Source organism: Mercenaria mercenaria, chromosome 16 (assembly GCF_021730395.1).
Source record: "Mercenaria mercenaria strain notata chromosome 16, MADL_Memer_1, whole genome shotgun sequence".
In the NCBI taxonomy this organism is placed as follows: domain Eukaryota; kingdom Metazoa; phylum Mollusca; class Bivalvia; order Venerida; family Veneridae; genus Mercenaria; species Mercenaria mercenaria.
In genome coordinates this window covers 28,753,702-28,779,766 of record NC_069376.1, presented here as the reverse complement: position 1 = coordinate 28,779,766, position 26,065 = coordinate 28,753,702, and the positions used below count along the sequence as shown (strand labels likewise).

Below are 26,065 nucleotides of genomic sequence, written 5' to 3'. Positions count from 1 at the left end.
GTGATGGTAAACAAGTGTTGAAAGTTTCAAAGCTTTATCTCAAAAGACTTTGTCAAAATGTGGACTGGTACGAAAAACTTAACCAGGGTGTGACGCCGATGCCGACGCCGTGGTGAGTAGGATAGCTCTACTTATTCTTCGAATAGTCGAGCTAAAAATAGGAGGTGCGATAGTTCATATCATGATAAAGACTCATGCAAGGTTTCATCAATTTATATCAAACACTTTTTTAGCTAGGCGCGTCACAAGGTGAAAATGTGCATTTTTGACTATTTCAGGGGCCATCACTCTGAAAATAGGGGGCGGACCCAGACGAAAAATAGGAGATGCGCAAGTTCATATCATGATAAAGACTCATGCAAGGTTTCATCAATTTATATCAAAATTTAATACTGTTTGAGCTAGGCGCGTCACAAACTTTTTTCGGATGGACGCACGCACGGACAAGACCAAATCTATATGCCCCCACCACTCATTGTGGGGGGCACAAAAACAAACAAACAAGACCTACCTAACCTCCCTACAAATTTTGAAAACGGTACTCTCATTAAACCTTTTTAGGCCTTATAACATCTTGTCAATTTCTTACTTGCAAGCGAGTCTGTAGCCACTGATGATAGATGTTGGGTGGATCTTCTGTTTCACCAACTCATCTGCATTCTTCAATAGCTCTGCTGCTATTATCACCTGAAATCAGAGAGAAAACACTCTGTATTGACCTACTGTATATTTGGATATAATCGCCAGTCAAGAAGTTAACGAACTGCCATTTCTAGATATTTCACAAGCGGAAATATTCGCAAATTGCCAAAAACTGAAGTGCAAAATCTTAACTTATCTTTACATGATTATAACGATGTGTCTTGGTGAAAGTCGAAATTTACGCTGGCTGATATTTAAGACATCCGCGAAATTTGTTAACATTTCCACCTCGCAAACCTTTTCCTCTTACACAGCATTAATTTATAAAGGACGGAAGGACGAACTACTGGACAGTGAGTATACTTTCTAATGAAACTGCATATTTTCGCCATGTTTATTCTTCATTGCAGTTAAAACAATTTATGTATTTTCGCTGGCTTTCTGGAATTGTTTTAGTACCATTAGGCATCAACTTTGGTGTTATTTGATCAGAAAGCTGCATGTGCATAGTGAACGATGCAAGTAGTCCAAAGCTGAAAACTCAAAAGTCAGCTATACGGGAACCCATTGATAACTCATATATAATTTACTTCGCTACTCTATCAAATATCATGCTACAATAACAAATAATTATATACAAATTTATCTGAGTATTTTTACAGCAGATTTAAACACATACAAAAGAGTTTGATTGCGGAGGTTTTGTATATAACCTTTCATACCTGCACTTTAATGGAGCAGAAATGTCCCTGGATAAATCATTACAGTGAATGCAAATAAAACAAGAGGGCCATGATGGCCCTATATCGCTCACCTGAGTACCATTGCTTTAACCAAAAACAAAAAGAAAAAATTCTTACAAGGTACAGATATGTCAAAATACACCTAAAAATTGGAGGTACCATCCATGTTGTACCACAGAAAAGTGGTCTCAGTTTTTCCCTATGGCCAATAATACAAGAGGACCATGATGGTCCTGAATCGCTCACATCTTCCCACATGACCCAGTTTTGAGTATGACGTCGTTTTTTCTATTATTTGACATAGTGACCTAGTTTTTGAGCTCATGTGACCCAGTTTTGAACTTGACCTAGATATTATCAAGATAAAAATTCTGACCAATTTTCATGAAGATCCATTGAAAAATATGGTCTCTAGAGAGGTCACAAGGTTTTTCTATTTCAAGACCTACTGACCTAGTTTTTGATCGCAGTTGACCAAGTTTCAAACTTGACCTATATATCATCAAGATAAATATTCAGACCAACTTTCATACAGATCCCATGAAAAATATGGCCTTTAGAGAGGTCACAAGGTTTTTCTATTATTTGACCTACTGACCTAGTTTTTGAAGACACGTGACCCGCTTTTGAACTTGACCTAGATATCATCAAGATGAACATTCAGGTTTAGGAGTATATCACCAAAACACAGAAATATTTTATAAACGAATAACATCGTTACCAATATTTTACTTAACCATTACATGTTCTGCCGTACTGTCCCGTACTGAAAATAATCTGAAAAAGTTGTCCCCCTTTGAAAATGAATGCCATTTGTAAAGAAATAAAAATAAACAATTGCTGAAAACTGTGTTCCACTTAATTGTGTAAAATTTCAACACTCGCATGCGATTGCAAATGAATCAAAACTAACATGTGTAACAGTTCTTTGAAAATGGTGAGTTTTTGAAGGCGTTTGACTGCCCGGAAGTGGGTCCCATTTAGGAAGTCTTTTTTTCGGAATTCAATGTTTATTTTAGTATACTGACACTTGTTGTGTTGTTTTTGTAATGATAGCGTGTATATTACTTATATTACTCTACAAAACAAGTGTCAGTATACTGATATAAGCATTGAATTCCAAAAAAAGAACTGTTTAAACAGACCCCACTTCCAGACAGTCAAGCGCTTTTAAAAACTCACCATTTTCAAGGAACTGTTACACATGTTTGTTGTGATGCATTTGTAATAGCGTGCGAGTGTTGAAATTTCACATAACTAGGTGGAACACAGTTTTCAGCGATTGTTTATTTTTATTTCTTTACAAATGGCATTCATTTTCAAAGGGGGACAACTTTTTCAGAATATTTTCAGTACGGGACAGTACGGCAGAACATGTAATGGTCAGGTAAAATATTGGTAACGATGTTGTTCGTTTATAAAATATTTCTGTGTTTTGGTGATATACTCCTAAACCTTAAGACCAACTTTCATACAGATCCCATGAAAAATATGGCCTCTAGAGAGGTCACAAGGTTTTTCTATTATTTGACCTACTGACCTAGTTTTTGACGGCACGTGACCCACTTTCGAACTTGACCTAGATATCATCAAGGTGAACATTCTGACCAATTTTCATGAAGATCTCATGAAATATATGGCCTCTAGAGAGGTCACAAGGTTTTTCTATTTTTAGACCTACTGACCTAGTTTTTGATGCACGTGACCCAGTTTCAAACTTGACCTAGATATCATCAAGATGAACATTCAGACCAACTTTCATACAGATCCCATGAAAAATATGGCCTTTAGAGAGGTCACAAGGTTTTTCCATTATTTGACCTACTGACCTAGTTTTTGAAAACACGTGACCCAGTTTCGAAATTGACCTAGATATCATCAAGGTGAACATTCTGACCAATTTTCATGAAGATCTTGTGAAATATATGGCCTCTAGAGAGGTCACAAGGTTTTTCTATTTTTAGACCTACTGACCTAGTTTTTGACGGCACGTGACCCACTTTCGAACTTGACCTACATATCATCAAGGAGAACATTCTGACCAATTTTCATGAAGATCTTGTGAAATATATGGCCTCTAGAGAGGCCACAAGGTTTTTCTATTTTTAGACCTACTTACCTAGTTTTTGACGGCACATGACCCAGTTTCGAACTTGACCTAGATATCATCAAGATGAACATTCTGACCAACTTTCATAAAGATCCCACAAAAAATGTGACCTCTAGAGTGGTCACAAGCAAAAGTTTACGGACGGACGGACGCTGCGTGATCACAAAAGCTCACCTTGTCACTATGTGACAGGTGAGCTAAAAAAATTACTAAATAAGCTATTTATAGTAACATAAAAGGGAAGTAATAAAAAAAAATATTGTAAGCGAACAAAAGAAGGATCTGCCAAATAAAAACAAGAGCAATGCAATGCAACGCAAATGCAGAGCAATATTCACATAAAACAAAGTCATATGACCTTTGACCCCTAAGTGTGACCTTGACATTGAATTAAGCCATCCGAAACATGTGCTCTGCACATCCTTTCAATGAGTGAACATCTGTGTCAGGTTTCTCTGAAATCCATCAAGGAGTTCAACAGATACAGAGCGGAAGGGAAATTGCTAACCAACACACAGACAGACAGACGGACACTGAGGCGATAACATAATACATCTCTGCGGACGTATAAAAAAGAATCAAGATCTTATGGTGATACAAGTTGTGTGCAAGTTTGGTTAAAATCAAATCATAAATGAAGCTGCTATTGTGCAGACAAGGTCAAAATAGCCAATTTTGACCCTTTCAGGGGCCATAACTCTGGAACCCATTATGGGATCTGGCCAGTTCAAGAATGAAACCAAGATCTTTTGGTGACACAAGTTTTGTGCAAGTTTGATTAAATTCAAATCATAAATGAAGCTGCTATTGTGCAGACAAGGTCAAAATAGCTAATTCCGGCCCTATCAGGGGCCATAACTCTGGAACCCATTATGTGATCTGGCCGGTTCAAGAAAGGGACCAAGATCTTATGGTGATACAAGTTTTGTGCAAGTTTGGTTAAAATCAAATCATAAGTGAAGCTGCTATTGTGCAGACAAGGTCAAAATAGCTTATTTTGACCCCTTCAGGGGCCATAACTCTGGAACCCATAATGGAATCTGGCCAGTTCAAGAAAGGAACCAAGATCTTATGGTGATACAAGTTGTGTGCAAGTTTGGTAAAAATCAAAACAAAAATAAAGCTGCTATTGTGCAGACAAGGTCAAAATAGCTAATTTTGGGCCTTTCAGGGGCCATAACTCTGGAACCCATAAAGGAATCTGGCCAGTTCCAGAAAGGAACCAAGATCTTGTGGTGATACAAGTTGTGTGCAAGTTTGGTAAAAATCAAATCATAAATAAAGCTGCTATTGTGCAGACAAGCTCAAAATAGCTAATTTTGGCCCTTTCAGGGGCCATAACTCTGGAACCCATAATGGGATCTGGCCAGTTCAAGAAAGGAACCAAGATCTTATGGTGATACAAGTTGTGTGCAAGATTGGTTAAAATAAAATCATAAATGAAACCACTATCGTGCAGACAAAAAATTGTTGACGGACGGACCGACGATGGACGAAGGGTGATCACAAAAGCTCACCTTGTCACTATGTGACAGGTGAGCTAAAAAAAAACAAAATTCTGGGAAACATTGCATTTTCGTTTTACAAGGGAGTAAACCCTTGTATCTTACCACAAGGGAGTAAACCCTTGTATCTTACCACGGATGTAGTTCCATCGCCCACTTCTTGGTCCTGTAAATCAGCCAGTTCTACCAACACCTTTGCTGCTGGATGTTCAACTTCAAGGAGTTTCAATATTGTTGCACCATCATTTGTTATTGTAACATCCTGAATATATGTTACATATAAAAAGATAATGAATTTAATGAGAAAGCAATATTGAAAACGTTGACCTAAGAAATATGAATATTTACCAAAATATCAGCTCGAAACCTATTTTAGAAATGATTAATGGCTACTATTCATCCATAATATCACGGGTTTCATTAATCACTTAAGTAGAACATACAAGGGGTTCTCCAATTTAGAAATTCATTTGCTACAGTGATTTCAGGGCTTTTTTCCCCTATAAAGCTACCACCAGTAAAAGGAGGCAATCCCAATGTAAAAACTATGTTTTATCAGTATCCTCTTCTAATATGTTCTAAAAATTTAATTAACCTTTAGCCTGCTAAATTTCTAAAATGGACTGGTCCATCGTTTAAAGTGGGCAGTACCATTTATTATTCGAAGGGGTGTTCACAGAATCTTTACTGACTGAATAGCAAACAGTGCAGACCAAGATCAGTCTGCACAGGCATGCAGGCTGATCTAGGTCTGCACTGGTCGCAAAGGCAGAATCACTTGCCGCCAGCAGGCTAAAGGTTAAGCAAAATTTACAAAATTCAATTCAGTAATGTTGAACCGACTTTGTTTTACCGCTAGTTACATGTAAGTTGTAACTTAAAAGAATTCAAAAGAAATCTCTTTAGTTGCATTTTGAAAACAGTTTTAAGGAAAGTTTGTAATGTAGTGTAAAATGTAAACTATACCCCCACATCATCCACCAACATCTTGTCAAGACCTACAGGTCCAAGACTGCTCTTCACTATATTGGCAATTGTGGCTGCTGCCATAACTGAAGAAAAATATATACTAGTTAAACATTAAAGCTTTGCATTTGGCTACAGATGTACAATTTACTAAAGACTTGTGATCATTTATATACCAATACAGTTGTGGAATCAGAGCTAATCATAATTTCGTTGTTAATGGTTTTCTACAACACAACTATAGCAGCAGTGTTTTCTTATTAAACTTTCACTTGTAACTCGTATTTAACACAAAACATCATGGTATTTTTTCCTTCAGATGACAGTCTTTTAAAAAAAAAGTAAATGAATATCTTTTACAAGAAGAAAGGAATTGATGCATAGAATATTCTACATTTAACATGAAAATAATTCCAAGTATAACAACTTGGTGACCTTGACCTTGGGTATAATGGGCCCAGCCCCTGCACATACTTTGTATGCTGGACAATGTTTATGTGAACTTACAGTAAGATATTAGCGAAATATTGAATGTCGCAAGTTTTTTTAAAAATATATTCACTATACCGACTTACAAAAGATACGCATATTACGCGAAATATAAGATTTGTAAGTCAGTATATTTTTATTGAAATATAACCACGCATAGTTAGTGTTGATATTTAAATAAAATTTGTTTATTTTATTATCTAAAAAAGCTAAAACATGCAGAAGTAACATCATACAAGAGATCACAGAGTGATCTTGGCGCCCACCAATGAGCCATTTTTGAATGTTCCAAATTTCAAGACTAGCTCAAGGTCAAAATCAAGGTCAAATTTCATTTCGGTACACAACACTGTGCATGTGGTCCATGCATGTGGTCCAAATTTGAAAGCTGTAGCTTGAGAAATGTGAAAGTAGGTCACTAGATCAATTTCAAGGTCAAAGTTCATTTTGGTACACAAAACTATGCATGTGCTTCAAATTTGAAGGCTGTAGCTTGAGAAATGTGAAAGTAGGTACTAGGTAAAAATCAATGTCAAATTTCAATTCAGAACACAAAACTATGCATGTGGTCCAAATTTGAAGCCTGTAGCTTCAGAAATGTGAAATAGGTCACTAGGTCAATCTCAAGGTCAAAGTTCATTTCATAGGGGAATAATCTGAACAATCTTAGTAGAGGACCACTAGATGATGTCACATACAAAATATCCAAGTCCTAGGCCCTGTGGTTTTGGACAAGAGGTTTTTCAAAGTTTTTCCCTATATAAGTCTATATAAACCATGTGACCCCCGGGACGGGCCATATTTGACCCCAGGGAAATAATTTGAACAATCTTGGTAGAGGACCACTAGATGATGCAACATACCAAATATCAAAGCCCTAGGCGCTGTGGTTTTGGACAAGAAGATTTTCAAAGTTTTTCCCTATATAAATCTATGTAAATTATAACAAGAGATCACAGAGTGATCTTGGCGCCCACCAATGTGCCATTTTTGAGTGTTCCAAATTTCAAGACTTATTGACTAGCTCAAGGTCAAATTTCATTTCCGTACACAACACTGCATGTGGTCCAAATTCGAAAGCTGTAGCTTGAGAAATGCGAAAGTAGGTCACTAGATCAATTTCAAGGACAAAGTTCTTTGTACATAAAACTATGCATGTGCATCAAGTTTGAAGGCTGTAGTTTGAGAAATTTGAAAGTAGGTCACTAGGTCAATCTTAAGGTCAAAGTTTATTTTGGTACACAAAACTATGCAAGTGGTCCAAATTTGAAGGCTGTAGCTCGAGAAATGTGAAAGTAGGTCACTAGGTCAAAATCAAGGTCAAATTTTATTTCGGAACACAGAACTATGCACGTGGTCCAAATTTGAAGCATGTACCTTCAAAAATGTGAAAGTAGGTCACTAGGTCAATGTAAAGGTCAAAGTTTGTTTCGGTACACAAAACTATGCATGTGGTCCAAATTTGAAGGCTGTAGCTTGAGAAATGTGAAAGTAGGTCACTAGGTCAAAATCAAGGTCAAATTTCATTTCGGAACATGAAACTAAGCATGTGGTCCAAATTTGAAGCCTGTACCTTTAAAAATGTGAAAGTAGGTCAATGTCAAGGTCAAAGTTTTTTTCAGTGCACAAAACTATGCATGTGGTCCAAATTTGAAGGCTGTACATGTAGCTACAGAAATGTGAAAGTAGGTCACTAGGTCAAAATCAAGGTCAACTCATGTCAAGGTTCATCTTGCCACTCAAAATCATCCATGTGGTCCAAATTTGAATGTTGTAGGTTATTGACCATATTTGACCCTAGGGGGATAATTTGAACAAACTTGGTAGAGAACCACTAGATGATGCTGCATTACAAATGCCAAAGCCCTAAGCTTTGTGGTTTGGACAAGAAGATTTTCAAAGTTTTTCCCTATATAAGTCTATATAAACCATGTGACCCCCGGGGCGGGGCCATATTTGACCCTAGGGGGATAATTTGAACAAACTTGGTAGAGAACCACTAGATGATGCTGCATTACAAATGCTAAAGCCCTAGGCTTTGTGGTTTGGACAAGAAGATTTTCAAAGTTCTTCCCTATATAAGTCTATGTAAACCATGTGTCCCCCGGGGCGGGGCCATATTTGACCCTAGGGGGATAATTTGAACAATCTTAGTAGAAGACCACTAGATGATGTCACATACAAAATATCAAAGCCCTAGGCCCTGTGGTTTTGAACAAGAGGTTTTTCAAAGTTTTTCCCTATATATATAAGTCTATATAAACCATGTGACCCCCAGGGCGGGGCCATATTAGACCCCAGGGAAATAATTTGAACCATCTTGGTAGAGGACCACTAGATGATGCTTCATACCAAATATCAAAGCCCTAGGCTCTGTGGTTTTGGACAAGAAGATTTTCAAAGATTTTCCCTATATAAATCTATAGATGTAAATTATAGAAATAAACAAAGGGCCATAACTCACTAAAAAATTGTTGAACCAGTCTGATTTTCAGGGGGACACAACAAGGGTACCAATACATCATTCTGACAAAGTTTGGTCAAAATCCCCCTGGTAGTTTCTGAGGAGATGCAATAACGAGAAATTGTTAACGGACGGACGGACGGACGGACGCAGAGTGATTTGAATAGCCCACCATCTGATGATGGTGGGCTAATAACAGAACAGATATATATTACTGTACCCATGTACAACAGAAAGGAGCTTGTTTGTTAGGGTCCGTTAGTTAGTACATTGGTTTCACGTGTCACCATCATACATAACGCAATCAACAATATACAATCAAGTTGATTAGAAATATTCATTGATAACACAAAGGAAATACAGTAATGAAATTTCCCATGCGCTCGCCGAATTTCAATCTCATATAAAACATTTTACGCGAACGTTTTTTATATTCTTCTCGTAATTTGATTATTTATGTTATATTTTATTGAATTCTGTCAAAAACCTTTCAAAACTACCTTTAGTTAAAAAATACAGGTGTAATCCGGTTAAACGTGATTCCTTTTCAAGTCCGAAACCCTGTGATTTCTTCTCGGGACGACACGGGTGAAAGCTCTTCCGGTTTACGAGTTTCAATAAATACGCCTATGTCGTCCCTACTGCAATGGCCTTAATACAGAGCTCTCCACAAGCCCCGGCGGCCGGTGATTCCACCGGCTACTGGCGGATATACCGCCGGCTACTTTTCTCAAACTGAACAAAAAATGAACTTCAAAATGTAAAATAATAACCCCAAATTAATTGTTGAATGAAATCATAAACAAACCGCTACCATTACGGGCCTACCATTACTTTATACATGTGTATTCCAACAGTTAAACTACGTTATTTTTGTATGCTGACGTCATATGGTTGTTGGTTTCCCAAGTCAGTGAATTGCGCAGGATCTTAGCGCATCTATTTTTAATCAGTCTCACCACGTGACGAGCACTGACGAATAGTTTAGCAATATGAGCGGGCACCTGTGGGTTTTCCCGCTTTCTTTATTTATCCGATCCAATGCATCCGTACGCAATCTTTGCAAAATTAAATAGCAAACCTGTGCTGTAAGTAACTAAGTAGAATTGATTAATTAATTTTTAGTCTTGTTAGTTTCCATTCAGCCTGTTCTGACCGCTTGTAGCGTTATTTTAACTGGCACGATGCACTGAGAAAAACGTTTCGTACGCCGTTGCTCGCATGCTGTGCGTAAACGGTTTGCATGTGAGTAAGATTTTTCTGAAAGATTACTCACTTGCCCAAAAGACGGTCAATAATAAAGAAATATTTTTGAAACAAAAAATACGGACCTGGAAGCAATAGATCTACACGTCAAAATGCTCATGATCGCCTTTCTAATGACTCATTGTTACAGGGGAAAAAATCAGAATTACTTTTTTGGCATTTTTTTCTTCTCAGAATACATTATCACTGTAATAAATTTAAGTGTATATGGCTCGTGGCCTAGATATATATAATCCACCTATGTGCCAAGGCTGTGAATAAAGACTGTGATGCTGAACCGTTTTTGACAGATTTTTTGAAGATATATAATAACACTCGTTTAGAGTGAGGGTATGACTCTGATTTTTATTTATTTATTTATTTATTTCCCATTTAATGTCAAACCCTTTGTCAGGGACGTAGACATGTGTTTATGTGAGGTCACAAATACATTTTTAAGAGGAATTATGTTTTTTTTGTATAAAAAATAAAGGTAGACAAAGCAAAGAAAAAACACCCCAAAATACACCATTTTAAACCTTCAATTTCAAAATTTTCCGGGACCCCCCGCTGGCTACTTTTCTTTCATCACTGACTACTTTAAACTTTAGGGAGAGCTCTGCTTAATATATGCCTACCCAAGACGCTTAGTGAAATCTTTAACTGACAGCGACATGAAAACAATCTCGGGATCTGAAAACTGTTTGAGGAGAGCCGTTCTGGAAAAATTACGTACAGTAACTTTAAATACACACGTGAGGTTTGAATACGTAGACAAAGTGACTGTGTATATATTTTAGGTTGTTTTTTTATGTAAATATATATTTTTTTCTGTATGTTGTTCATATGCTTTAATAGTCTAAATAATGAGACCTCGGGTAGACCGATTTTACATTCTTTCATGTTGTCTACCTAGAGGTCTCAACCAGAAACAATCAAAACTGTGGCGGAAACTGTGATCGAATGAAATTACGATTTATCAGTAGTCACCAATTTTTTTAGCCCTAACAGCTTACCTGTTGTTTTAGATCATAAATAGTAAATAAAAAATTAAGAACAGGACATATTTATCAAGAATTTCTGATGAAAAAAATTTAAACCTCAAACGGTTCAATCGTCTTCATGTAATGGCGGTCGGAGGCGTGACCAATGAAAACGCTTCGTGTAGTAATGTGTTTACCTGTATCGGCCATTTTCCAATAATTATGTAGTACACACGTGTTAAACCACTGTATTATTTTAACTGCCATAGTTTGAAAGTTTTTTAAGGAATCTAGGTAATATATACATCATTGGAAAGGGAAAATTAAAGGCTTTCTATGTATGTATTTCTTTTTTTGATCCGTCGCTTTATTCTAACGTGATTCTTGCCCAACGGATTCCGTTGGGCATTACATACCCGAAGAAGAAAACTTTGCAACACATTTTTGACCTTTTCTGGTTTGTACTCGAGGGGGATATCGACCAGTCAAAAATATATGAACGATATTCAACTCTTGAGTACAATCATTTTGACTAACGCTTTATCAGGGCTTTTCATCAGGAAATTTGGAAGAGGCCCTGGCCTTTCAAATTGGGAAATTCATACACTATAATTGCTCATTTTGGGAAAAGAGCATTTTATTGAAACAGGGCCTTTTTTTCTTCTGCAAAAGAGGTATGTAATAAAGGACACAATGTGGTAGTTTCCAAATAATAAATGAGCTCATTGCTTCCTATTTGTGAAATATAATTTTTTTTAAAAATTACATTTTGGGAAGTTGCTCTGCTACAGTTGGGAAAAAATGACCTTATTTTCAATTGGGAAGTGGCCGAATATCGGCCTCTGTATTATAAGGATGAAAAGCCCTGTTTATGTTTAATAAACAACACAGTACACATCATATTTTATGCTCATTTCTTTTAAGTTCATAATGACATAAAAACGAGAATTCAGCATACAGGTTTCCACAGATTCTCCAATAATTGAAATGTAAAGTGCGCGGATTCTGATTGGTTGATAAGGATCAAAACAACGCATCATCAAATATCATGGCTGAAAAACAAGGTCAATATAGTTCAATAACATTAAACTTGCACAGGGCGCTTTTTAATATTTGGACGTTCAACATGTCCCTGTGTCAAGTTTAATCGAATGACAGCCATTTGCATAGCTAAAATTTCAACCGTATTGTATTGAAGTGTAATGTAGGAAAACGCTCGAACACGTGATATATTGGTTTACCGTGACTAAAATTGCACCACAAATCACTTCCTCGACGCATTTATACCACAGACTGTTCTAGCGAAATTTATGAAATATCATGAACAATACAACACTGAATAAATATATAGAATCAATTGTACATGCTTCTAAAGACGAAAACAAGTGCGTTTAATCTACGACACTAGTAAAAAATCTTCGGCCATTATTTAACGCATGGTTACCGCCGAATGCATGTGGACTAGACTTTCAATTTGCTTTGAAATGAACTTATACTTACTGAAATAACTTTAAATTTAATTACAACAATAAAATGCTGGTTACACCCATCGATTACGGTCACACATTAAACCGGAATCCACCTAAAAACCGGAATACACCGGAATACACTTTCCATAACCGGAATACACCTGTATTTTTTAAGTTAAAGGTATTTTTGAAGGGTTTTTGATATAATTCAATCATATATATCATAAATAATTAACATACGAAAGGAAAATAAAATACGTTTACGCAGAATGATTTTATACGAGATTGAAGTTCGGCGACCGCGCGGGAAATTTCCATAACCGAAATACACCCGTATTTTATTAATAAATGGTATTTTTGTATGGTTTATTGCAGAAATCATTCGTGTATAATATAAATAATAAGTTTACAAAAGGAAAATAAAATACTTTAACGCAAAACGATTTTATACGAGAGAGATTTGAATTCGGCGAGCGCACGGGAAGTTTCCATAACATAAATGCACTCGTCCTTTTTTTAAAAATAAATAGTATTCTCTTAAATAAACACTTTTTATCATTTTTTTGTAAGTTGTAGAACCATGTTCAATCAGATTAAACATGAATGAATATTTGAGAGAAGTTTATTAAAAGTTAATTCTGTATACGAGATTATAACTTTACGATCTAACGGAAATGTTTTACGCTTACGTCGCTATGACTAGATACCGGAATGTTGATTATTAAAATTTATTTAGTTGTTTCTTCAAATAATAAGAAAATAATGTAAGATAAAAAAATATCAATATTCAATTTTAAATGGATCATAAACAAAATACGGGTCCCGACATAAACCGCGCGGATCGGAAAGGGCTTACCATGATCGGAAAGGGCATGTCACATGTTTATTATTGAAACTTATTTAATTGTTTCTTCATATTTCATTTAACAAATAAAAAAGAAAATAAACTATGAATGATAAAATAGCAATTTTTGATTTTTAAATGAATTATAGACAAAATACGAGTGGCATAAACCGCGCTGATCGGAAAGGACATAACATGATCGGAAAGGGCATGTCACATGTTTATAATTGGAAATTATTTAATTATTTCTTCATATTTCACATTTCGTTTAACAAATAAAAAAGAAAATTAATTAAGAAAAAATATCAATATTCAATTTTTAAATGAATTATACACAAAACACATGTCAGTGCATAAACCGCGCTGATCGGAAAGAACCGGCCGTATGTTTATTATTGGAACTAATTGAATTATTTCTTTAAATGTTTAATTTGATAATTTAAAAGAATTATATTATGTTTAATATATAAATATAAAAACATTTACTGCGCTTATTTATATCCTTTGAATATATTCAGCGTAACAAACACGTGCCTCTGATTAGTCCTGATAGAGTTTGATTGGATTATCACACCTATTGATTATATCAATTAATCAGTATATTTGTAAGCACACACATGCGACATGTGACAAATAATGTCTGACAAGGTAAGTGCAGTTAAATATGATAAGCTTTTATTTAATTTCATACTTGTCGTTATAATTGCAAATTGAAAACTTGAAGAAAAACAGGTACATTCAGTATATTTTTTTATTTTTCATGTACTTTAACGTATCAATACTAATTCAATGTTTTGCTAAAACAGCGATGTATTGTAGATTTAAACATTTTCATTCCTCCTTCCTTCTCTCCAGGATGCACTAAGTCTTGATCATAATGTCTCGGGTATCGTAGTCGTTTTCCTTTACCAACATAGTCTTCCTTTAAATACTTTTTCAGTGTTTCATTTACAGAATTCCTTATTTTGGTAAAATCAGTTTTATTAATTCCACTCCAGAAATTTAGGAAAAGTGTTTTTACCTCGTAACTTTACCAAAATTCAGATATTACATCGCGAAAAACGTCAACAAACTTATTATTTGGATTGACTGGAATTTACCCGGGAATCGTAAAGATACAAAACATCATGCCGGTAATTTTCCATTCCACGAGCACGTGCGACCTATCGTAATATCTAATTTACATCGCTCGACGTTACTTTTGTTAATCAACACGTACAAAAAAACGCGCGTAGTTCATTCATTTTTTAATATTATCGCTTCAAGCTTTCAACACCGCATAAGAAGTAATACAATTTGAATTCTATAATGATTTTAATAAGATATCGACAGTAATGTAGGGAAAATTCTATGAAAACGGTCCAATTTTCACATAATTATTTGTAAAACTTCGAACAGCGCGATCTTAATTACTTATTTCTTTCTAAAAGTAAATAAATGATACATACTATGGCCATAAAATTCAGACTTTTGACCAGAAAGTACAAAGAACAGAATAAAAAAATCATAAACTAGAGCTACTTTTGAGAAAAGCGCATGTCTCCCACAACTGCCTAATCATCTAAACACTAAGTCAGTGTTTTTATACTGTTTAGTCACAACAAATATACCTCTGAAGAGTAAAATGGCTGATTTTCAGTAATTCAAGGGCCATAATTCTGAAGTGCCTATGCCAATTTTGCTTGTTATCGAACCTGGGAGAGGAATTATGGTCATACACATTTTGTTAAAGTTTGGTGAAGATCGGATGAGAAATATTCGAGTTAGAGTGCAGACAAGTGTAAAAAGGCTGATTTTTGGTAATTCAAGGGCCATAATTCCTAAGTGCCTGAGTCGATTTGGCTAGTTATCGAACTTGGCCGAGACACATTTTGTTCAAGTTTGGTGAAGATCGCATGTGAAATGTTTGACTCAGAGTGCGGACAAGATGAATGGTTTTTGGCGCATGTTTGAGAATGAAGACTTCAGCATTTTTATGAGTCTAGGTGATTCATTTATTATTTTAAGGGTCATAATTCCGAAGACCCTGGGCCGATTTGGCTAGTTATCGAACTTGGCCAAGGTCTTATTGGCTAACACATTTTGTTCAAGTTTGGTGAAGATCGGATAAAAAATGTTTAACTTGGAGTGCGGACAAGATGAATAGTTTTTGGTGCATGTTTGAGAATGAAGACTTCAGCATTTTTATGAGTCTAGGTGATTCATTAGTTATTGTCAAGGGCCATAATTCCGAAGTGTCTTCACCGATTTGGCTAGTTATCGAACTTGGCCAAGGTCTTATTTGCAAACACATTTTGTTCGAGTTTGGTGAAGATCGGATACGAAATGTTTGACTTAGAGTGCGGACAAGATGACTGGTTTTTGGTGCATGCTTGAGAATGAAGACTTCAGCATTTTTATGCATCTAGGTGATTCATAAATTATTGTCAAGGGCCATAATTCCGAAGTGTCTTGGCCGATTTAGCTAGTTATCGAACATGGCCGAGGTCTTATGGTCAAACACATTTTGTTCAAGTTTGGTGAAAATCAGATGAGAAATGTTCGACTTAGAGTGCAGACAAGCTTTGTGACAGACACACAGACTGGAGTAAATCAATATGTCTCCCACACCACTGTGTGGTGGGAGACATAATAATGAACAAGAGTGCAAGAATGTCACAATATACGCCCGTCACAGCAAATTTCTTTACTCTAGCACCTGTATTTGCAAATGGAATTTTAACTTTGTGGTTGTTTAGTAATAACTAAGTGTTTTTCTAAGTCCACAAAAAAACTCCTTACCAGGTAGAGATACCTTAAAATACACCTAAAATTGGAAAGTAACATCTATGTTGTACCACAGAAAAGTGGTCTTGGTTTTTCCCTATGGTCAATTATAAAAAAGTTACAATATAAGTTATTTATAGTAACAACTAAGGGAAGTTAATCTTTATAAAAAAAAAAAAAAAAAAAAAAAAAAAAAAAAAAAATCAAAAAAAAAATTTTAAGTCCTCATAAAAATCTTTACCAGGTAGAGACTGGTCAAAATACACCTCAAAATTGGATGTAGCATGCATATTGTACTACAGAAAAGTGGTCTCGATTTTTCCCTATGACTAGTAATGAAAAAGTTACAATATAAGCTATTTATAGTAACAACAAAGGGAAGTAATTCGAAAGAAGCGAACTGCGCATGACACTTCGTCTCATGATGGTGTATAATTGTGTCAAGTTACATCAAAATCCCTCCATGCATGAAGAAGAAATGCTTCGGACAAAGTCATTCTTGTATCTGACCTTTGGCCTCTAAGTGTGACCTTGACCTTAGACCTAGGGACCTGGTTCTTGCGCATGACACTACGTCTCGTGGTGGTGAACATTTGTGCCAAGTTATATCAAAATCCCTCTATGCATGAAGAAGACATGCTCCGGACAAGGTTTTCATTCTTGTATCCTTTGACCTCTAAGTGTGACCTTGACCTTAGACCTAGAGACCTGGTTCTTGCGCATGACACTCCGCCTCATGGTGGTGAACATTTGTGCCAAGTTATATCAAAATCCCTCTATGCATGAAGAAGAAATGCTCCGGACAAAGTTTTCATTCTTGTATCCTTTGACCTCTAAGTGTGACCTTGACCTTAGACCTAGGGACCTGGTTCTTGCGCATGACACTCCTTCTCATGATGATGAACAATTGTGCCAACTTTCATCAAAATCCCTCTATGCATGAAGAAGATATGCTCCGGACAAAGTCATTCTTGAATTTGACCTTTGACCTCTAAGTGTGACCTTGACCTTAGACCTAGGGACCTGGTTCTTGCGCATGACACTCCATCTCATGATGGTGAATAACTGTGCCAAGTTTCATCAAAATCCCTTCATGCATGTAGAAGATATGCTCCGGACAAGGTCTGTGGACGCCGCCCACCCGCCCGCCCGCCCGCCAGGGGCGTTCCCATAATACGTCCCGTTTTTCAAACGGGCGTATAAAAAGTGGCAGCAATTTAAATAAATGGAGTAAAACGATTTTTGGCAAACAGATTTCTGTTAGAGCGGCATAATAGGTTACGTGACCTCGTGAACGTAAATAGAAATGTGGTTTTAAATAAAGCAGTACGATGTCGTTGCGTTTTAAATGCATCTTTGTACATGTATATTTTTGACACGACACTTTACTTTTAAGATATTCTTAAACAATAATGTAAATTCCTTGAGGGCAAATAGGTCATAGAGGTGGGATATCCGCTATTATCGTTTGACACATTTACCTGTCAGTTTATGCACATTCGCTTTTAATAACAAATTAAAGAAGCTGATATGGTTACACTATATTTAATAAAGGAATATTATATAGTATAAAAAGACTCTTTTGAAATAATTTGAACCAAAAAATCGAAACTTGAAAGAAATTTACCTACCTAAGTTAAAATCTAACAAAATTATGGCGTTTGTGGTTCATCCACGAGTGCGCAAATTTCCCGTGACGGTGCACAACGTATAAAACGTTTTGCGCATTTTAATTTCCTTTTGTAAATTAATTATTTATTTTAGATATGATTGAAATCTGTCATAAACCCTAAAAATACGATTTATTTAAGAAATATGGGTGTACATTAGAGAATTTTAGGGCATGGAAATTCATTTACGCATACGCAAATTTCCAGTGCCTTCGCCGATTTTCAATCATGTACAAAACGTAATGCGCAAAAGTATTTTAATTTCATTTTGAAAATTAATTATTTATGATATATATTTTTGAATTCTGTCATAAACCACTTCAAAAATAGCATTTGTTGAAGAAATACGGGTGTATTTCGGTTATGGTAATTTCCCGCGCGGTCGCCGAATTTCAATCTCTTATAAAATCGTTTTGCGTGAACGTATTGTATTTTCCTTTGGTATGTTGATTATTTATGATATATATGATTGAATTATATCAAATGCCCTGTTGCGCAAGAGTGAAATCACATCCCTTAACATGCTAAAAACTTCTTGAGGAGAAGCCCCGCGGTCGAGGTCATTCCCCCCAATATGAATTATAACCAATCTTGGATTCATGCCTAAAATACTATCAAAAGTCCCCATACTACAACTCAAAATCCTCCGACCCCCTACACCATCAAAATAAACGCGACCCCGACCCAAATTCCCCCTACAATATACCCCCAAACGCCTAATAATTGAATCGCCAAAAAACACAATATCAGAAGACATTGTGATATGTAACAAGGATAGTTACCAAGTAAAGAAACACATTAGTACATATACCGTTGTTTGTACAAGGCCACGATATTAACCAATCACACATAAACACATCTGTTACATAATATTAACGATTTATACATATCAACAATAACAGGCTTAACGTGTAAAAACATATTAAAATCCTAAACTTCTTTCAAAAGAGATGGCGTCAATAACCAGGGGGGGTTGAGCTAATATATGCACCCCGTCTGGGGGTACCATGTAAGGCTTAACAGCACTGGTGCGGACAATACAAGCGATATATCCTCAGGGTGAAAGGCGCTATCTATTGAAGTTGCTAGGGTCGGGCCACAACTATGAATAGCAAGAAATAAATTAAAACACAAGAAACGCGGCAATGCCACGAAACCAGGTTTTCAACACTTTTCATAAGAATAAACAAGAGTGCCAGAATGTCACAATATACGCCCGTCACAGCAAATTTCTTTACTCTAGCACCTGTATTTGCAGATGTAATTTTAATTTTGTGGTTGTTTAGTAATCATTGTAATTCTTTTGTTTTTCTAAGTCCACAAAAAAACTCCTTACCAGGTAGAGATACCTTAAAATACACCTAAAATTAGAAAGTAACAACTATGTTGTACCACAGAAAAGTGGTCTTGGTTTTTCCCTACGGTCAATTATAAAAAAGTTACAATATAAGTTATTTATAGTAACAACTAAGGGAAGTTAATCTTAAAAAAAAAAAAAAAAAAAAAAAAAAAATTGTAAGTCCACACAGAAATCCTTACCAGGTAGAGATTGGTCAAAATACACCTCAAAATTGGATGTAGCATGCATGTTGTACTACAGAAAAGTGGTCTCGATTTTTCCCTACGTCTAGTAATGAAAAAGTTACAATATAAGCTATATATAGTAACAACAAAGGGAAGTAATTCTAAAGAATGGAACTGCGCAAGACACTTCGTCTCATGATGGTGTATAATTGTGCCAAGTTACATCAAAATCCCTCTATGCATGAAGAAGATATGCTCCGGACAAACTTTTCATTCTTGTATCCTTTGACCTCTAAGTGTGACCTTGACCTTAGACCTAGGGACCTGGTTCTTGCGCATGACACTCCGTCTCATGATGGTGAACAATTGTGCCAACTTTCATCAAAATCCCTCCATGCATGTAGAAGATATGCTTACCCTAACCCTAACCCTATTTTTAGTAACAATGACCTTGACCTTGATCCCAGAAACCCCAAAATCAATCCCAAGCTACAACTTTATATAAGTTTTCTATACACCAAGTTTCATCATGATAGCTCATTCCTAAGTTAAGTTATTGACCGGAAACCCTTTTTCTATTTTAAGTAACAGTGACCTTGACCTTGACCCCAGAAACCCCAAAATCAATCCCAGCCTTTGTCTTGATATAAGCTACATACATACCAAGTTTTATTCAAATATCTTTACCGAAACAAAAGTTATTGACCGGAAACCCTTTTTCTATTTTAAGTAACAGTGACCTTGACCTTGACCCCAGAAACCCCAAAATCAATCCCAGCCTTTGTCTTGATATAAGCTACATACATACCAAGTTTTATTCAAATATCTTTACCGAAACAAAAGTTATTGACCGGAAACCCTTTTTCTATTTTAAGTAACACTGACCTTGACCTTGACCCCAGAAACCCCAAAATCAATCCCAGCCTTTGTCTTGATATAAGCTACATACGTACCAAGTTTTATTCAAATATCTTTACCGAAACAAAAGTTATTGACCGGAAACCCTTTTTCTATTTTAAGTAACAGTGACCTTGACCTTGTCCCCAGAAACCCCAAAATCAATCCCAGCCTTTGTCTTGATATAAGCTACATACATACCAAGTTTTATTCAAATATCTTTACCGAAACAAAAGTTATTGACCGGAAACACCAGTTTGACGCCGCCGCCGCCACCGCCGCCGCCCGCCCGACCGACATCTACCTCAATCTAATAACTCAGGTTTTCGTTGAAAACCTGGTTAATAACATAGTAACAGGAGCCGACTGTTTATGGAGCATATCAGTTGATATAAGCCCGAAAGAGTTTTTATTATTATAATTTCTATTATATTAATTCAAATTTTAATCAGTTAAATGTGTATATACATATGTTATTTCTAATTTTTCTAAATTTTATAATCAAAAGGCCAAATACTTTTTACCAACCAGTATCTTTTAATTTATTTTGATTTTAAGCATATACGTAATTTTAAGCCATAACTAGGCTATTTTTAGACAATGATTTTAAAACTAGGAGACATATCCTTGCAACTACTTTACATTTCGGCAAGGACATTGAAGGATGGTCACGAGTTTTTACTAAATTAGTTTTAAATATATTTTTATAACTTAATTTTATTAAAAACTTTAGGCAAAATAAAAATCAGAAATAAGAGTCTTTGTGTTTTCGTCTTTTGGCAAAGGCCGACTCTGATTTTATCAAATTTTAGCTAGCTTTTTAACCAACTTTTATTCAATTTCAACTTTTTTATACAAATTCTATAATAACAGTAATAAAATCATGAAAACATAAGCGACCAATATCAAATAAAGCTATTAAAATAAATTAAAGTAATGGTCAGCAATGTATATATGTGGTAGGGACCTATGGTGGCATGCATAAGCATGACCCAGTCCGAGAAAGACGCCACCATAGGAAAATCCAGTAGTGATGATGATCCGGAAACATACAGACGTCGACACACAATGGTAAACAAACAACAGGTAAACAGGTAAATTTTAAGTAAAAATTCTTACGCGTAATTTAGGCGACGGGTACACAGGATTCGCGTGTAAAACATTTATTAATTAATACATAGTTTACCTTCAAATTTGCAGAATCGCTAAAGAACGCATATAGCTATATTGCTAGAGCATTTTTAGGAAGATAATATAATTAAAATAAGCAAAATCACATAGAAACGGTCGAATTTTGATAAAAACCGCAAAATTTCATACAGCGCGATCGTAAATATCTTTTACATGCAATAGGTAAAGTAATTAATACCGATATAATCATTAAATTCAGACTTTGGGCTATAAAATGCAAAAAACAGAACTGAAAAACATTAAAAAATGACAAAATGACAGCAATTTAAAAATATAGAGTAAAACGGTATCGGTGAAGTACATTGAATGTTTACGAGAATATAGAATAAGCATATTTATCGATATGACACATTTATGCAGTAGGCGTGGCGTGTAATCTATAAATAACCTGTGTACTGTCAACAATCGGACGTATATAAATGCTATGTTTTAGATGTGTTTTTAAAGTTTTAAAAAGTTTACTGATAATAAAATAAAGTAGTAGAGTGTAGATGTAGTCCATGGTCAGTGGCAGTTCTTCTCAGGCGTTTCAGGAGTGTAAGAAAGGTACTCGCGGCTCTTACCCTGGATGACAAAATTTAATAAATTAAATATAGATCTGTATCTCATAATCTATTTATTATTTTGGCAACTTAGACACAATTTAGGGGGGTATAACATTTAAAAAACATTACATTAACAATAAATACTCCAGCCAAGACTCAGACATGTTCCAAAACTAACACCCGGGTCTTGAATTAAGACCCCCTTTTATTATATAGTATAAATCTAATTCTTTGGAATCAATCCAGACACCGACCTGTATCTGGCAACGGGTCTCAAAATTCAAATCTCGCTGGGCCTACGATTGATTAGTTTGACTGGAAACAGTCATAACTACGCAGCGCAGCGTAAACAAATAAAAATGAATAAAACAAAACAAAACAAAAAACTTCAAAAATACCTTTAATTAAAAAAATACAGGTGTATTCCGCTTATAGAAAGTGTATTCTGGTGTATTCCGGTTTTTAGGTGGATTTCGGTTTAATTTGTGACCCATCGATAATAAAAATATGCACACTACATAGATAATACGTTGGTAACGGGTCGCATTTTTTTAAAAATCCGAACGAGAGAATATTTTTCGTCTAAAATCATTCTTTGTAATAAAGGAAATTTGACAGTTTTGTGTTGTGTTGCGAAAGTGAATGGATGTAAATTTAACTTTCAGTGTCGACAGATCTTCAGCATTTTCAGTAAGACAATATGTTCAATGGATGTGTAAAATAGATTTCTTTGTCTGTTGTTGGTATTTAGCTATCGATTTTTAGTCACTTCCACACTGAACATGTAAAACCTTCCGCAAGATATTTTGCGGAAAGCTTTACCGGGAAATTCATAACTTCGATAAAACGTCGGACTATATGAAATGTCAAAATCGTAAAATATTGAAGTCTGACGTTTATTTATAGAACTAAGGTCAATATTGCGATGTAGTTGGGGATTTATGGCCGGTATAAAGTAATACTGTGTAATTTAAGAATATAATTGGTGCAGATCGCAAGAAAAATGTTTTCTGCGTGGACATGCTATATATTTCATGGTGTTTAACTATTTTCATTCATCTTTTTGAGTTGCAACCAGATTTTGCTCGGAACATACCCCAGGTTTTTGACATCTTTTGGCTTGTCGCAGTGGCTGCAAATGTCAGAAATTAAAAAGCAGCCACTCAGCGACAGTAAGCTTGTCTATGCCTATGGCACTGACCAGGCTGGTAACATTGCCCGATCGGGCTTATGACACAAAAATTAATATTTCTTGAAAAATAATGAAGATATTTCTTTCAAACTTGGTCCATTTATTAAGCATAGCAAATGATACAAATTAGAATAAAAAAAACTTGGTTGCCTTCAGTTTTGGTAGAATTATTTCCCCTTTTCAGATTTTTATGACGCATAATTTTTGAAGTCCAAAAAAACAATGTTCTAATGCTAAGTTTAAAACAAAAAAGGGTTAAATGGCTTTCTAATGTTCTAAATTATTGCGCTAGTACATAAATGTCTACATTTTACTCTGCTTTCACTTACAACGTTATAGAGAAATGTTAGTTCTAAAAAAATTGCTCATACATCTGCACTAGAAACAAAGTATTTACCCTAAATATATAGAATAAAGGTATTGGCGCACAAGTTTGGAGCAATAGAAAGCCATTGAACCCTTTTCTGTTTTAAACATTGCATTAAAACATAATTGTTTTGGACTTCAAAAATTATGCATTATAAAAATCTGAAAAAGGGAAGTAATTCTTACTAAACTGAAGGCAACAAAGTTATTTCTACCTTGATAAGCATTATATGTAATGCTTAATAAATGGACCAAGTTTGAAAGAAATATCTTCATTATTTGTCAAGAAATTTTACTTTTTGTGTCGTAAGCCCGATCGGGCAATGTTACCAGCCTGCTGACAGTGACGGTAAATAAAACTTACCTTTACCAGCTCAATTTTTTTGTGTTTCAAGTAATTAAAGAAGACTTTGGACAATATTTCTTTAAAACAATATCTTACATGTCAACCACATGATCGACAGAATTATACAAGTAAAACTAATTTTGATATAAGTGCCAGCTTATGTTTATCACTCCCCACCCACCAGGTAACAACGGTGGAACCTTCTCGACCATGTGTTTCAGTCAGAAACAGAAATTTTACAAGATAAACAAAACGTTACGCCATGTTACTTTCTATATTAACAGAAAGACAAATTACGAGGAGAATTTATGTTGTTTTGCCTCCTTACCATTTTGTGTTCGGACAGATTGGCCTGTTGTTCTGTCGCCACCAACGGTGAGGAGTGAGTGCGTGTCCGCCATGTTTGTACATGAAATGGTGTGATCGATTAGAATCTTTAGCCCTGCATTTGGAACATTATTCTTCTATATACGCCGGCTAATGCACGATACCGCAGGAAACGTTTGATGATGCTAAAAGTCCTTGATGATACAATAAAAATTTCATTTAAGGTAATTCTGCACGTTAGGATCGAAAAAAATTCTGCAATGTAGAATTTTATTAAACCCCTATTTTTCAAACCTTCAAAAATGATAGGGTCGTGTGCTTGATTTTTTTGCTAGACTGATTTGAAAAATTTGGACCTCACGCATATTTTCATAATGGGAGTTTATGGAAAAATCACAACTTTCATAACATTTTCGTGAATAGAATTTTTTCTGCAATGTAGATTTTAATGAAACTTCTCACAGTTGTAAATAAATATATGGTCTATAATATGGTAAAATAAAACGTATAGATCCGTGTGCTTCTTTTTGAGCTATTTGACCAAACTTAATTAAAGTGAACCACACATTTCAAGATAATTTAAGACAATATTTTAAATTATTGAACGTCTCAGATGTTTTAATATCATATATTAACTTTAGAAAGATAGTAACAGTGCTATTGAAATAAATTTACTCACGGGTTGCCATTAATTCATAAAATAAAATTCATTTCCGTACGCCGAATACAGGCTTTATTCTACGTTTCCCGGAAAAATGACGTTACGCCATTACTTCCGGTTTATCAAATGTGCAGAACTACCTTAAAGCCGGTGCAATCCAGAAACGAATCGTGGTAATTAATGACTAGTTCCTTTCCATACCAATGTCTATCAGGCGGACTTAACTCATTATAATTTACAAATCGTGCAAAACAAGAAGTCATGATATGTGCTCCTACCTGGAATGACTGATCAATACGCTCTTACCATCATTTGTGTGAATGACAAATTGACCCTCAACTGATACTATTTCAAACATTTTTCTGTGAAAACATCGAAACTATTTTCTTTCCTCTGAACTGTTGACCCCCGTAATGTCTTTGCTAAAAAAAATATGGATTGGTTGCTATATTTGCTAAATATGGTTTTTATTTTTACAATTTTTGTATCGATCAACCATATATGGCCCATTTTCTGTCCAGTTTGCCAGGAACCTACGTATTGTAAGAATTACTTACAATCTCTTTCAGTATGTGCACGAGTTGTAAGATCTTTTTAAGTATGCATGAACATTCATCATTTTTACAACAATTATGCTACTGACAATGATTACACATTTCTCAGATGTCACCACTGACAATTCTTACTGTTAAAACGCCGGGGACTAACCCCCTTTACCTCTTAACTTCTCACTATCTTCCCCGTATATACCCCTTGTTAAATCATCTACGATAAAATTTCATATTTTTTTAATTTCGCCACTTACAAAATTACATTCTTAACAAAATAACTCTTACTATGAAAATGCCTGGGACAGGAAGTAAAACCACCATTAATTGACCTTTTTATTCAAAAGGCCCGGTGCATAATATAGCATAAAAGACACCATTGTAAATCTAAAAGATTTATCTAAATTTCTACCGTTTAAATTTTGTCTTAAAATAGATAAAAAAATATTTAACATTCTAACATGGCTGGATTTGATTTCCAGTTGAACAAAGAAGGAAATCAAGCTCTGTATATTCTGCGATAAACAATGGTTAACGCACGGAACGGTAAGAGAGCATTATGACGTCAATTA

At 35.3% G+C, this 26,065-nt stretch overlaps 1 protein-coding gene across 1 annotated transcript; it reads right to left on the bottom strand.

The window, feature by feature from the left end:
- Window positions 1-529: 529 nt before the first annotated feature.
- On the bottom strand, window positions 530-24,413 carry LOC128549560 (T-complex protein 1 subunit alpha-like). Its single transcript, XM_053526508.1, has 4 exons — window positions 24,286-24,413; window positions 5,967-6,052; window positions 5,134-5,262; window positions 530-687 (listed from the first exon to the last, which is right to left on the bottom strand). The coding sequence occupies exons 1-4, from the start codon at window positions 24,356-24,358 to the stop codon at window positions 586-588; spliced, it is 390 nt and encodes a 129-aa protein (XP_053382483.1). The 5' UTR covers window positions 24,359-24,413; the 3' UTR covers window positions 530-585.
- Window positions 24,414-26,065: the final 1,652 nt, after the last annotated feature.

What these genes read in the sequence shown, in the direction of transcription:
- LOC128549560 (XM_053526508.1), bottom strand. Translation starts at nt 24,358, where the DNA reads ATGGCGGACACGCACTCACTCCTCACCGTTGGTGGCGACAGAACAACA. An exon ending in ATCTGTCCGAACACAAAATG is followed by an intron (nt 6,053 to 24,285) that starts GTAAGGAGGCAA and finishes ATTTTTCTTCAG; the next exon opens with TTATGGCAGCAGCCACAATT. An exon ending in TGTTGGTGGATGATGTGGGG is followed by an intron (nt 5,263 to 5,966) that starts GTATAGTTTACA and finishes ACATATATTCAG; the next exon opens with GATGTTACAATAACAAATGA.